Here is an 11,319-nt window from a genome sequence, read left to right on the forward strand (position 1 = left end):
AGAGAAGAGAGATGAAAAAGAAAGAAAGCAAGAAAGAATGAACCGGTGAAAGATGGTGAAAAATGCATGAACAGAAGAGTGAGGGGAGAGGAAAAGATGGTTATTGATGTCTAATAAAGTACTATTGTGTTGTCTATCTTGATGCATGTAAATCTCACCGGCAGCCTCGTCTACGTGGATGGGCATGAGGCAGCATCAACACGACGCCTCCATGGTTCATGCCCTAATGAGCATTTTCTAGAGACGCATGAGACCATATTTCTTGGATGTTGTTAAGAAATTCCGGTTCTAGTAGTAGGAGTGGTACAAACATCGCTCTCGGGATTGGCCATTTCATGAGGCGAGATCCACCGGAAACCACGGCAGCACGTCGTCACGACTCCACGAGACACAAAGATCTCTGCCGTCCTCTGCCAAGCCCGGAACCTCGACGAACCCGGTCTTCCAGCACCGCTCTCCGTACACAGGAGCACCGAATCCTCTACCCGGCTTCGCAGCACCCGTAGACCCAGTCCACGCAGCCGCAGCTCCCTCCTCCGTCACTGAGTAGGGCACCCGTGAGACGTTACTCGTCCCCTAGGCGGCCTCCACCCTCCAGAACCCCACCCCACCCCCACCCCCACCACCGCCGTCCCCCACCGCCACCAGCCGCTCCGTCCGCCGAATCGAAGTCCGCGCCGCACCAACCACCGCCCCCTCCCAGATCTAGCCCCCCACCCAACCTACGTGTTGCCCCTCGATTCGGCGCGCCCCCGACCCGGCCTCGTGCCCGGAGCATGCCACGCGCGGCCTCAAATCTGCCAGATTCCACCACCTAGCTCCCGGTAGCAGCACCACCAGCAGCCGCGAGCCGTCCGGCGGGCGCGATGCAGGCGCGGGTGGCGTCCATGGAGGACATGAAGGAGGCGAGGCTGGGGGCGCCGGGGCAGGGCGGCGGGAGGGTGTTCCCCACCGGGATGCTCAAGGTCTTCCTCGGCTTCCTGCTGCTCGGCGTCGGCCTCTCCGCCGCCGGCATGTACATGGCGCGCCACACGCTCGCGGCCGCCGCGCCGGCCATCTTCCGCCCCTGCCTCGGGGCCTCCGCCTCCGCCGAGCCGCAGCCGCTCGACGGGCTCGAGCGCTGGACGCGCCCCCCGTCCCGCGCGCGCCACGCGATGACGGACGAGGAGCTGCTCTGGCGCGCGTCCTTCGCGCCCCGGGTCCGCCCCTACCCGTTCCCCCGCGTGCCCAAGGTCGCCTTCATGTTCCTCACGCGCGGCCCGCTGCCGCTCGCGCCGCTCTGGGAGCGCTTCTTCCGGGGACACGAGGGCCGCTACTCCGTCTACGTCCACGCCCTCCCCTCCTACCGCGCCAACTTCACCAAAGACTCCGTCTTCTACCACCGCCAAATCCCCAGTAAGGTTAGCTCCCCTCTCGCCTGCTCGGCCTCGCCTCCTCATGCCGTAGTAGACTGGTAGTGTGATCGCGTACTCAACCTAGCAGGACGCCATGAGAGTGTGATAGGTGGGCTGCCTACTCATGCTGATCTAGTGATACCAACAGCAAACCATATTCAGTCGTAGGCCAACTGCCAAGATTGTACTACTACATTGAGCTGTGCTGTACTGATACTATGCCAAATCAAGACTGGGATTGAGCTGTACTGTACTGTTGCTCCACGACTTCATACGTGATATTATGACAAACCTGTAACTGAATCCCCACGTTTCAGCCATTACATTGAGCCGTGGTTCTACTTACTAGTTACTACAGTAAGGAGCCTATGATCAATGCACATGTTAGAGCTCAGGCACTGCATATGTTGGGTGCTAACTTGGGTGATTAAAACAGCTGTTGGCAGTGAAAATTTCTGAACTTCCTTTGTTATTTTTTTAAATATATATAAAAGAACTGTGCATTTTTGCATTGAAGCCTTGAAGGAGAAAATGTAGGTACAGCGAGCTACCTTCCCGAGCATGGACCGCCATTACAACGAAAAGTTTAGTAGACGTGTTGATTGATAGCCCTGATAGGTTTGGATTATGGTACTGTATTTATGTATCTTTTGGAGTTAACTTTAGGCCTACATGATGTGATCCACCTGTTACTAACTATATCACTAACTTACTCTGGGGCAAGATTCTTAAACTCAGTAACTGGTATGCATTCTGTCACCCATATATCTAGTAGCCACCGCGCCCTAACTGGAACTGGTACTATAATAGGTAGAGTCAGGGAACTCTAGAACAGGCACAGCTAGGGCTCTAACCAGAACTTATAACCCATTCCTTGTATGCGGCAGCGTATGGCCTAGTAGAGCCATTTTCTAGACAGTCTGTCAGGAGACAAACATTTCCAGCTTGACCAGAACCCAAGCAGATCTGCAATTGGGCAGACTTGTCTCTGTCTTCTTTCACCGAGAACAATCTATGACTTGTCCTTTCAGGATTTCCACATATCAAGTACTCCCTCCGATCCAAAATAAGTGTCGCAGTTTTGAACTAACGTTAGTTCAAAACTGTGACACTTATTATGGATCGAAGGGAGTAGTAATTTAGCAACACACCCATGCAGGAAGACTAAAAAAAATCTTTACCTTCCCTGTTGTGCTCAGAACTTGAGATGACCGTGTACCTGAAATTAATATGTGATCTGTTTGGTGCTCACAGGTTGCCGAATGGGGTCAGATGACCATGTGTGATGCTGAGAGACGCCTGCTGGCTAATGCTTTGCTGGATATATCTAATGAGTGGTTTGTGCTTGTGTCTGAGTCATGCATTCCCATATTTGATTTCAACACCACATACGACTACTTTCAGAATTCAAGCCAAAGCTTTGTCATGGTGTTTGATGATCCTGGGCCATATGGACGGGGCCGGTATAATTATAACATGACCCCTGAGGTTGAGATCGAACAATGGCGCAAAGGCTCGCAATGGTTTGAAGTAGACAGAGATCTTGCCATCGAGATCATCAGAGACACACGCTATTACCCGAAATTCAAGGAGTTCTGCAGGCCTCATTGTTATGTCGATGAACACTATTTCCCTACAATGCTCACGATTGAAGCTCCGCAAAGCCTTGCTAACAGAAGTGTCACCTGGGTAGACTGGTCGAGAGGTGGTGCACATCCAGCCACGTTTGGTAGGGGAGATATCACTGAGGAATTCCTGAGAAGAGTCCAAACGGGACGGACTTGCCTCTACAATAATCAAAATTCCACAACATGCTTCCTGTTTGCTCGGAAGTTCGCACCAAGTGCGCTGCAGCCATTGTTAGTGCTAGCGCCCACTGTGCTGGGTTATGGTTGATGTATGCTTTTAACAGGTGCCCCCCTGTAAGTTTTGATACTAGATCATAGGTAGGTTTACATGTGTGGAGGCATGGGCTTATTTCGATGGATGACAACCTGTACTCTGCCCACATCATTATACACAAATTTGTACTATTATTTTGTACAGTAACCTGACAGTGGACAAGAGAACTCTTCTCTTGCTCTATTGCACTGTATATTTTGTGTTAATCAGAATGTATTACCAGACATTGTGTTGGAAAAATGTCGAGATAAAGGCAAGAAAAATAATTCAAACATGTGGCCCGAAAATAAAAATAAAATGCAGATACCAGGAAAGCAAAAATGTTAACGGAAGTATGTTTACATGTGTAAACAGTTCTGCATGTGGTCAGATTTGCCCCTGTCTGTTTCCATCCAGAGAAAAATCTGTGGCCTTGGTCCATTCCAGGATTTCAACATCTAGCAACCTGGCTAGGCTTCCATGTAGGAATTAAGAGAGCACACAGGAGAGCAAACTCATCTCGCCCGATGGCTCCGCCTCCAGGTAAGCTGATGGACACGATCAGAAGGCCGGTCGCAGCAGCTTCATCTCTCCATCATTCAGCGGCGAAGCATCTGGCCATCTTGGCTCATAGGAACGGGGTTAACAGGAGGTACCTCCTCACTCTACTGGCATCCGCCGCAGCCATACCTGAGGCCGGTGAATCAAGAAAAGCCCTATTGCAAGGTACACAAGCATCCGGTCCGATTTTCCGGGTTTATTGCATCCGATGTTTGTAGTCGGTTTGCTGTTCACCTTGGATAGATAAAATAAATCTGCCTGCATTTGTAGATTATGTGAAGAAATCAAAGGAAAACAAAGAAAAGAATGACAAGGAGGTATGTGGCCTTCCTTCAACTGTTTCCTTGGTATCGCATCATTGCTAATGGAAGAAGCCCTTTGCTTTTGTTTTGAGTCAGTAATTTATATGCATTTCTCTGTGAAATCATGAGCCTTTTCAACTATTAATAATTTGGGTCCATCTGCTCTCAATTTCATTGCTTCGGTTGCTTTTATACTTATTGTCCCTTTGCCTTTTCATTTTTCATGAAAAACCTGAGGATGGTTTGACCTATGCTGTAATTTTCTATCCTTATTACTCGTAGTACACGTTCTAGTTTGTTTGTTTGTTTTGCAGTAGATGTCTCTGATTAAAATAGGGAACCTTGTGCGGTTGTGCCACCGGCAACCCATCATACTAGTTTACATCTCAAGCGAAATCAAGTGCAGCCCTCTTCAGAATGTTGTCAATTTTATCACTAAGTTTACTGGACTAAAAATTGACCGAGAAGATTTTACACCGTGGTTGCAACTAATTGTGCTGCTGTTTTCTCATATATTCCAGAGGCGGGACGCCGTTTACAAAAGGAATTACAAGGATTATTTCGGTTTCATGGAAGGCCCGGTTAGAGAGAAGCCAGCGGAGGAGCTCACAGAGTCGGAGAAAGGAATTCTCGCGTGGCTGGACAAGAACAAGTAGCTAGTGTTGAACATGGGAGGAGCACGCCAACCAAATAGCCGAAACAGCTTTTTCTGTAGGAAAATTCCTTCCGCGGTGAAGTTGTCAATGAGTTAATAAGCTTAGCATATAGCACCTCACTTGCCTCTTAAACCTGATGCAACTTGTTCTGTTTCATCATTGCTATCTCATCTGTGCAGTAGCACAAATCTTTGCTTGATCTGACAGTATGTTTCATTTTTGCAAAATCAGAAAAAATTCATAGAATGGACATCATTATACACCGATCTGTACTTATTATTTTGTACAGTAACCTGACAATGGACAAGAAATCTTTTCTCTTGCTCTGTATATCTTCTTTGCTAATCAGAATGTATTACTAGAAATTTGTTGGGAAAATGTCGACGTAGAGGCAAGATAAATAATTCAAATATGTGGCCTAAAAATAATGAAGATACCGGAAAGGCAAAAAGGGTTGTCCAAAATGCAGACTTGTCCAAAGCCCAAGCAGTACTGCGTATGGTCCGATTTGCCCCTGTCTGTTTCCATCCAGAGAAAAACCTGTGGCCTTGGTCCATTCCAGGATTTCATCATATCATATCATATCAAGTAGCAGCAACCTGGCGACGCTTCCATGTAGGACATCAAGAGAGCACACTGGAGAGCAAACTCATCTCATCCCATGACTCAGCCTCCAGGTAAACTAATGGACACAATCAGAAGGCCGGTCGCAGCAGCTTCATCTCTTCATCATTCCGCGGGAAAGCATCTGGTCACCTTGGCTCAGAGGAATGGAGTTAACAGAAGGTGCCTCCTCACTCTACTGGCATCCGCCGCAGCCATACCCGAGGCTAGCGAATCTAGAAAGGCGCTATTGCAAGGTATGTAAGCATCTGGTCCAATTTTCGGGGTCTAGTATTTGTGGTCGGTTTGCTGTTCACCTTGGATAGATAACTGGTTCTGCCTGCATATGGGTAGATTATGTGAAGAGGTCAAAGGAAAACAAAGAGAAGAATGACAAGGAGGTATGTGGCCTTCCTTCAATTGTTTCCTTGGTATTATCCCATCATGGCAAAAATGGAAGAAGCCCTTTGCTTTTGTTTTGATTCAATATTCTATATGCATTTCACTATTAAATCATCAGCTTTTTTCCAACTACTCATTTGAGTCCATATGCTCCCAATTTCATTGCTTCAGTTGCTTTATACCTATTGTCCCTTTGCTTTAGAGCTCTCTTTTATCAAAAAAAATTGTCCCTTTGCTTTTCCATTTTTCATGAAAAAAGTGAAAATCGAAAAGGTTTGACATGTGCTGTGATTTTCTACCCTTGTAGTACAATGTTTCAGTTTGTTGGTTTTGCAGTAGATGTCTCTGATTTAAATAGGGAACCTTGTGCTACCTGCAAACCCAACCTACACAGTTAAATACAACTATCATACTAGTTTAAGTCTCAGGTGTTCCAGCCTCTGTAGAATGTTTACTGGAGCAACAGATTGAACGACAAGAGCTTCTACGCCGTGGTTGCACTTAACTATGTTCTGCTGTTTTCTCATATGTTCCAGAGGCTGGACGACTTTTACAAGAGGAATTACAAGGATTATTTTGGTTTCATGGAAGGCTCGGTTAGAGAGAAGCCAGTGGAGGAGCTCACGGAGTCGGAGAAAGGAATTCTCGCATGGCTTGACAAGAACAAGTAGCTAGTGTTGAGCATGAGAGGAGCACGCCAGCCACCAAATGGCTGAAACAGCTTTTTCGATAGGAAAATTCCTTGCCCGGTTAAGTTCTCAAGGAGTTAATAAGCTTAGCATTTAGCACCTCACTCGCCTCTTAAATCTGGTGCAACTTGTTCCGTTTCATCATTGTCATCTCATCTGTGCAGCACAAATCTTTGCTTGATCTGATATTGTCTTTCATTTTTTGCAAAATCAAAGATTTTCATAAGTTCTAGAATTCAGGACAGGGAAAAATAGAAAATTATTCCATCCCAAATTCCCAACCCGCATACACTGTAGTTGTGCCCTCAGAAAAACATGTCTCCTTCTCCTCGGACGGGGCGGCAGGGTCTGGTATGATATTAAGGGATGATGGGAGCGTAATCGTTGCTGCATACCGTCATTTATTCTTTTGTACTGATGCTCTTGAAGCTGAGCTCCATGCACGATTCAATCAGATTTCTCAACAGCGCTACGATGTGCTCACCCGATCTTCTGAGGCCCTGGATCGGTTGGCTTATGCCTTATGGTCATCTTATTTTAGAGATCAAGAGTCTTATGGTGGGTAGGGGGTTTGTTCCTATGAAAATTTCCAGGGACCAAAACAGAGTAGCAGATCATGGTAGAACTGTCTATAGCACAGCTTGTTAACTTCAGAATGAAACTCTAACTCCCCTTTCCCTCAGAAATAAATAAATAAATGAAAGCTAAACTCAATGTGCACAGACATATCCCGGAATATACTGATTTGAAGAAAGGGGATTATATATTTAATAATTAGACGAGCACAAACATATCCCGGAATGACTGAAGATATACATTGTTCTTCTCCTCGTTTCTTCTAGCTACCGCCGATGGTGAAACCAGCACAAGCTCTGGCGAGCACATCGTATACGCCCTGCAGCGGAGCCGGCAGATCGGCCCCGTGTATGCAGTTGGAGCGAGGCCGACGTTTGTCTCCGGCAGAGAACACGTTGAGGAGCTCGTACGGCCCAGATAATAGACATTACACTGCGTCAAACCAACTCCCATGCAGAATACGACGCCGAGAAATGCAACCTGCCCAGGAAGAACACCTGATCATAGACGCGATCCACCTTGGACCATGCAAGCGACGAGAAATCCATCTTGTAGAGGGCGATGCTGGCCAGACTATTATGGGCGATGACGAACAGGTAGAGCCTCCCGCGGGACTCCGCCAGATGAGGGAACGCCAGCTCCCAGGAATCCCATGCGACTCGCGCTCCCTTGGTGTCCATCATGGTGAACGTCGGGCCCGGGAGGAAGTCGAGGACGCCGAGCTTCGAGGGGGACACGTCGAAGTAGAACTTGCCGTCCACGGCGGCGATGCTCCGTATCTGGAATCGATGACTGCCATGCCCGTCGCTTGGTATTCTTATTCTCTTCCAGCTGTGTCCCTCCAAGATGTACTCTGTTCTTGTTTCTTCGTCGGGAGAGATGAGGTTCGTTGCACACCCTGCTTCTTCGAAAGACTGTTTTTTCACCAAGCGAAAATTGGGTGAACCCCGTGGTTTCTCGACAATGATCTCGTACTCGTGCCTGCTCCATCGCTCGCCTCCGACGCGGCAGAACCAGATCACCGGCTCGTCGTCGACGACGACCAGCACCACGCAGCCTGCGCGGGAGCCGGGCTCGCGCGACAGCAGGCACTTGCAGTTCCGGGGAAGGTCCTTCTCCATTGATGGGAGCTCCACCTTCTCCTTGGTCGAGGGGTTCCACAGCGCGGCGCGCAGCGAGGGCGTGTCCAGCGTGAGCAGCCAGCGCTGGGGAGTCGCCCAGCACCTCGTCGTCTTCGCCGCGTCAGGCTCGTCGTCGGTCTTGGTCGCCGCCGTTAGTAGATGCTGGAGCGTGCTTATGAAAACCTGGGACTCTTTTATGCTCCAGCCGCCGCAGAAGAGGGCGTGCGCTTCCTTCATCAGTTCTTCCATGGATGGACCTCGCTTTGGTAATAGACACCACAAGTGATGGACGGATGGGGTAAAGTAAACTGAGATCGATCTTGATTCTGTTCAACTCAGTTCGATTGTTCAGCAACAGCAAAGAGAACCAACAACAGCAGTCGAGATGAGCTGGGGCTTCTTGGAACCTTCCGAGTTTAGTTATTCCGACTTGCGGGATGGCTGGCGACGTACGCTGGAGGGTTCGCTTCGCAGCGGACCTGGCGACCGCACGTCACGTCACGCTCGACGACGGCGAGCTCTGGCTGCGCAGGGAGGCGCTCCGGATCGTGCTGCTCGATACTAGGGGGTACACGGTGGATGCACGATACCTACGCCCTGGTGAGTGGATCGATATCGGGGACATCGTCGCCTTTCCCTGCCACTTTGCTAGGGTTTATGACAGATCTCCGGCGAACGGAGGAATCTCCGGCGGGGATGCACTGCCGCGTGGTTCACCGCGTGGGCTCGCGGTACACGGGAGCGTTCGTGCGGATAGGGACATGTACCGCCGAGCGTCACGTATGACAGATGGACCAGGGGTTCTGAGGCGCGGACCGGTCCGCCATGGGACGGATGTGCGACACGTAGGCGAGGGGAGATCCAACCGCCATGAGAGCGATGGAGCTAGGGTTTCCGGGGGCGCCGCGGGTATAAATCTTGCGGCTGCTACTCCTTCCCCCATTTTGGATCTCGACGAGGGGCTCACCCACTTCTGGAGCGCTTCGCCTCTCGCCAGATCTAGGGTTCGTCCTAGCTTTGCTTGGTGGGAGGGCAAAATCCATGGCGATCTGCGTTCTTTTGCCCAAGTAGTTGCCTCTCAATCCCCCACAAATCCCCTTACTAGATCCAAAGAGAAGCCACCTACGAGTTCTTTCGCGAATCCTGCTGCTAGATCCAAAGAGAAGCCACCTGTTGAGATGAGAGGGGACGGATTTGGTGCGGGCCGCCATGGGCGCGGCGCTGGGCGTTTCGATCGTGGCGCGGCCGCGGCTTCGACTCTAACGTCTGGAAGCGCAAGACGGAGATGGGAAGCTCCTCCACCACCAACGACAAGTGGGATGAGGCGGCCGGCGCCCTGCAGGCGAACCGAACCCGGCAATCCAGATGGGATGGGGATGGTGGCGACCTGCAGGAGTCTCAGGTGCCGGTGACGACAGATGGGCAGCAGGCACCTCCTCCCCACCGCCAGGAGCTGCGTGGTGGTGATGCCGGAAGCGACAAGGCTCACCACGCCTTCGACAAGAACACTGCCACTGCTGCTAATCGCGAGTACTCCTCCTCTGGTACTATCGTTCCTCCTTGTGATGCTTGTCAGATCTGCCATCTTCCTGGGCATTTCACCGTTAGGTGTCCTCAGGCTCTCTGTGATAGATGTAAAAAGAGAGGTCACCTGTCCTTTGTCTGCAATGAGTTCTTTCCTTGGGATTACACACCTGTGATGTGTGCTTTTCAAACTAAGGGTCAGGGCTTCTTTTACATTCCTGATTACAGCGTGGATAGGCAGAGTAGGGATAACATTTTCAACATTGTTGTTACCATTACTGATGGCTCTGCTCACACCAAAGATATTGAACATGAGTTGAGTGTTTACGTTGGCCAGGGATGGCGATGCTCTGCTAGATTCTTTGCTCCACAAAAGTTTGTCATGAGAATGCCGAACCCTAGAGAGGTTGACAGAGCTCTTTTTGTTGAAAATATTAAACTGAAAAAGTGTGGGGTCAGTGTCAAGTTTTCTCCTTGGTCTGAGGATATTGATTCTGAGGGACTGTTAGAGATTGCTTGGGTTAAGATCGGAAAAATTCCACCTAACAAGAGATGTGATAAAACTGTAGCTTATGTGGGAGGCCTTGTTGGAATTACCCTGGAAGTTGATATGTCTACCATAAATCGCCCATCCTCTGTCAGAGCTAAAATCGGTTGTAGATCGATAACTCAACTCCCTGCCACTGCTGAAGGGGTGCTTGCAGGATGTTTCTATAGGTTTACATATGAGGTTGAGGAGGTTTTGGTTAAAAATCATGTGGACACAGAAACCGTTGATCCTATTCCTGATGAAAGGACCAAGCCAGACCAGACTCCTAAGAGAAAACGTACTGAACAAGAAAAAGGGATGCTGCAGCCTGAGTCTGCTGGGCATGGCAATACTGGGGGCTCTTACCTTGGTGACAAGGCCTGTCGCCTGCTATACGATGATAAGGAGGGATCTCCCTCTACTGAAAGTGATGGGGACAATTCCCTGCTCATTGAAACATTACAGAGAGAAATTGAGGAGAAAATGAAGGATGGCAAGGGAGATTCCTCCAACTGGATTGTCCCCAGGAATCCTGTTGTCATGGAGAAAACTGCTCAAGTCATTCAGGTGAAGAGAGCCATACATAATAATTTTGCTTCACCCTGTCAGGCTGCTTCTAACCATTCTCAGATTGTGGAGGTAACTGGTGAGGTGGACCCTGGGATCAAGACTTCGTGCAGCTATGTGGTACAACTCCCGTCCCCTGAAAGCACTGAAGAGATCATTCTCACTCCTCCACTAGCAACTGAAGCCCCGCTGAGATTCAGCAAGCGTAACCTTTCTGGAATGCAGGACAAGGTGGAGGATAAGGCCAAAAAATGGCTAGTAAGAGGAATCTGGAAGGTAATAATATTCCTACCTCCAAAAATTCATTTGATGTGCTTTCTGATAATGAGTTAATTAGCAGAGCTCATAAGATAGGGGTAGAAATACCCAATGATGATTTCATTGTTGTTGACATTATTAGAGAGCTTGAGTGCGTCCGAAAAGAATTAGATGATAAAAAAGAAGATAATAATGATGATAAAGAGCAGGATAACATGACTGTGACAAATGGCTTAGGCAGGAATACCCCTGTGAT

The 11,319-nt window shown here is 49.1% G+C and overlaps 4 protein-coding genes and 1 pseudogene across 4 annotated transcripts; 3 read left to right on the forward strand and 2 right to left on the reverse strand.

Annotated features, from left to right (window-relative positions):
• The first annotated feature begins 602 nt into the window (after positions 1–602).
• LOC125550518 (glycosyltransferase BC10) lies at positions 603–3,520 on the forward strand. The gene is made up of 2 exons (XM_048713535.2): positions 603–1,400; positions 2,649–3,520. The coding sequence occupies exons 1-2, from the start codon at positions 867–869 to the stop codon at positions 3,288–3,290; spliced, it is 1,176 nt and encodes a 391-aa protein (XP_048569492.1). The 5' UTR covers positions 603–866; the 3' UTR covers positions 3,291–3,520.
• A 178-nt stretch (positions 3,521–3,698) lies between these two features.
• On the forward strand, positions 3,699–5,124 carry LOC125550519 (uncharacterized). Its single transcript, XM_087517694.1, has 3 exons — positions 3,699–4,001; positions 4,107–4,153; positions 4,660–5,124. The coding sequence occupies exons 1-3, from the start codon at positions 3,803–3,805 to the stop codon at positions 4,792–4,794; spliced, it is 381 nt and encodes a 126-aa protein (XP_087373820.1). The 5' UTR covers positions 3,699–3,802; the 3' UTR covers positions 4,795–5,124.
• LOC147974683 (uncharacterized) lies at positions 4,669–6,686 on the forward strand. The gene is made up of 4 exons (XM_087517693.1): positions 4,669–4,849; positions 5,327–5,654; positions 5,752–5,798; positions 6,336–6,686. Exons 2-4 carry the CDS (start codon positions 5,456–5,458, stop codon positions 6,468–6,470), a joined length of 381 nt encoding a protein of 126 aa, XP_087373819.1. The 5' UTR covers positions 4,669–4,849; positions 5,327–5,455; the 3' UTR covers positions 6,471–6,686.
• A 282-nt stretch (positions 6,687–6,968) lies between these two features.
• LOC147974684 (uncharacterized) lies at positions 6,969–10,044 on the reverse strand. Its single transcript, XM_087517692.1, has one exon. It carries the CDS (start codon positions 8,432–8,434, stop codon positions 7,502–7,504), a length of 933 nt encoding a protein of 310 aa, XP_087373818.1. The 5' UTR covers positions 8,435–10,044; the 3' UTR covers positions 6,969–7,501.
• On the reverse strand, positions 8,602–10,022 carry LOC147974685 (uncharacterized; annotated as a pseudogene).
• Positions 10,045–11,319: the final 1,275 nt, after the last annotated feature.

Source organism: Triticum urartu, chromosome 4A (assembly GCF_056163025.1).
Source record: "Triticum urartu cultivar PI428250 chromosome 4A, HENAU_Tu73, whole genome shotgun sequence".
In the NCBI taxonomy this organism is placed as follows: domain Eukaryota; kingdom Viridiplantae; phylum Streptophyta; class Magnoliopsida; order Poales; family Poaceae; genus Triticum; species Triticum urartu.

Bases quoted from the DNA above. Each gene is read 5' to 3' on its own strand.
- LOC125550518 (XM_048713535.2), top strand. From the start codon at position 867: ATGCAGGCGCGGGTGGCGTCCATGGAGGACATGAAGGAGGCGAGGCTG. The intron at 1,401-2,648 runs GTTAGCTCCCCT...TGGTGCTCACAG, and splicing joins ACCGCCAAATCCCCAGTAAG to GTTGCCGAATGGGGTCAGAT.
- LOC125550519 (XM_087517694.1), top strand. From the start codon at position 3,803: ATGGCTCCGCCTCCAGGTAAGCTGATGGACACGATCAGAAGGCCGGTC. The intron at 4,002-4,106 runs GTACACAAGCAT...CTGCATTTGTAG, and splicing joins AAGAAAAGCCCTATTGCAAG to ATTATGTGAAGAAATCAAAG. The intron at 4,154-4,659 runs GTATGTGGCCTT...CATATATTCCAG, and splicing joins AAGAAAAGAATGACAAGGAG to AGGCGGGACGCCGTTTACAA.
- LOC147974683 (XM_087517693.1), top strand. From the start codon at position 5,456: ATGACTCAGCCTCCAGGTAAACTAATGGACACAATCAGAAGGCCGGTC. The intron at 5,655-5,751 runs GTATGTAAGCAT...GCATATGGGTAG, and splicing joins TAGAAAGGCGCTATTGCAAG to ATTATGTGAAGAGGTCAAAG. The intron at 5,799-6,335 runs GTATGTGGCCTT...CATATGTTCCAG, and splicing joins AAGAGAAGAATGACAAGGAG to AGGCTGGACGACTTTTACAA.
- LOC147974684 (XM_087517692.1), bottom strand. From the start codon at position 8,434: ATGGAAGAACTGATGAAGGAAGCGCACGCCCTCTTCTGCGGCGGCTGG.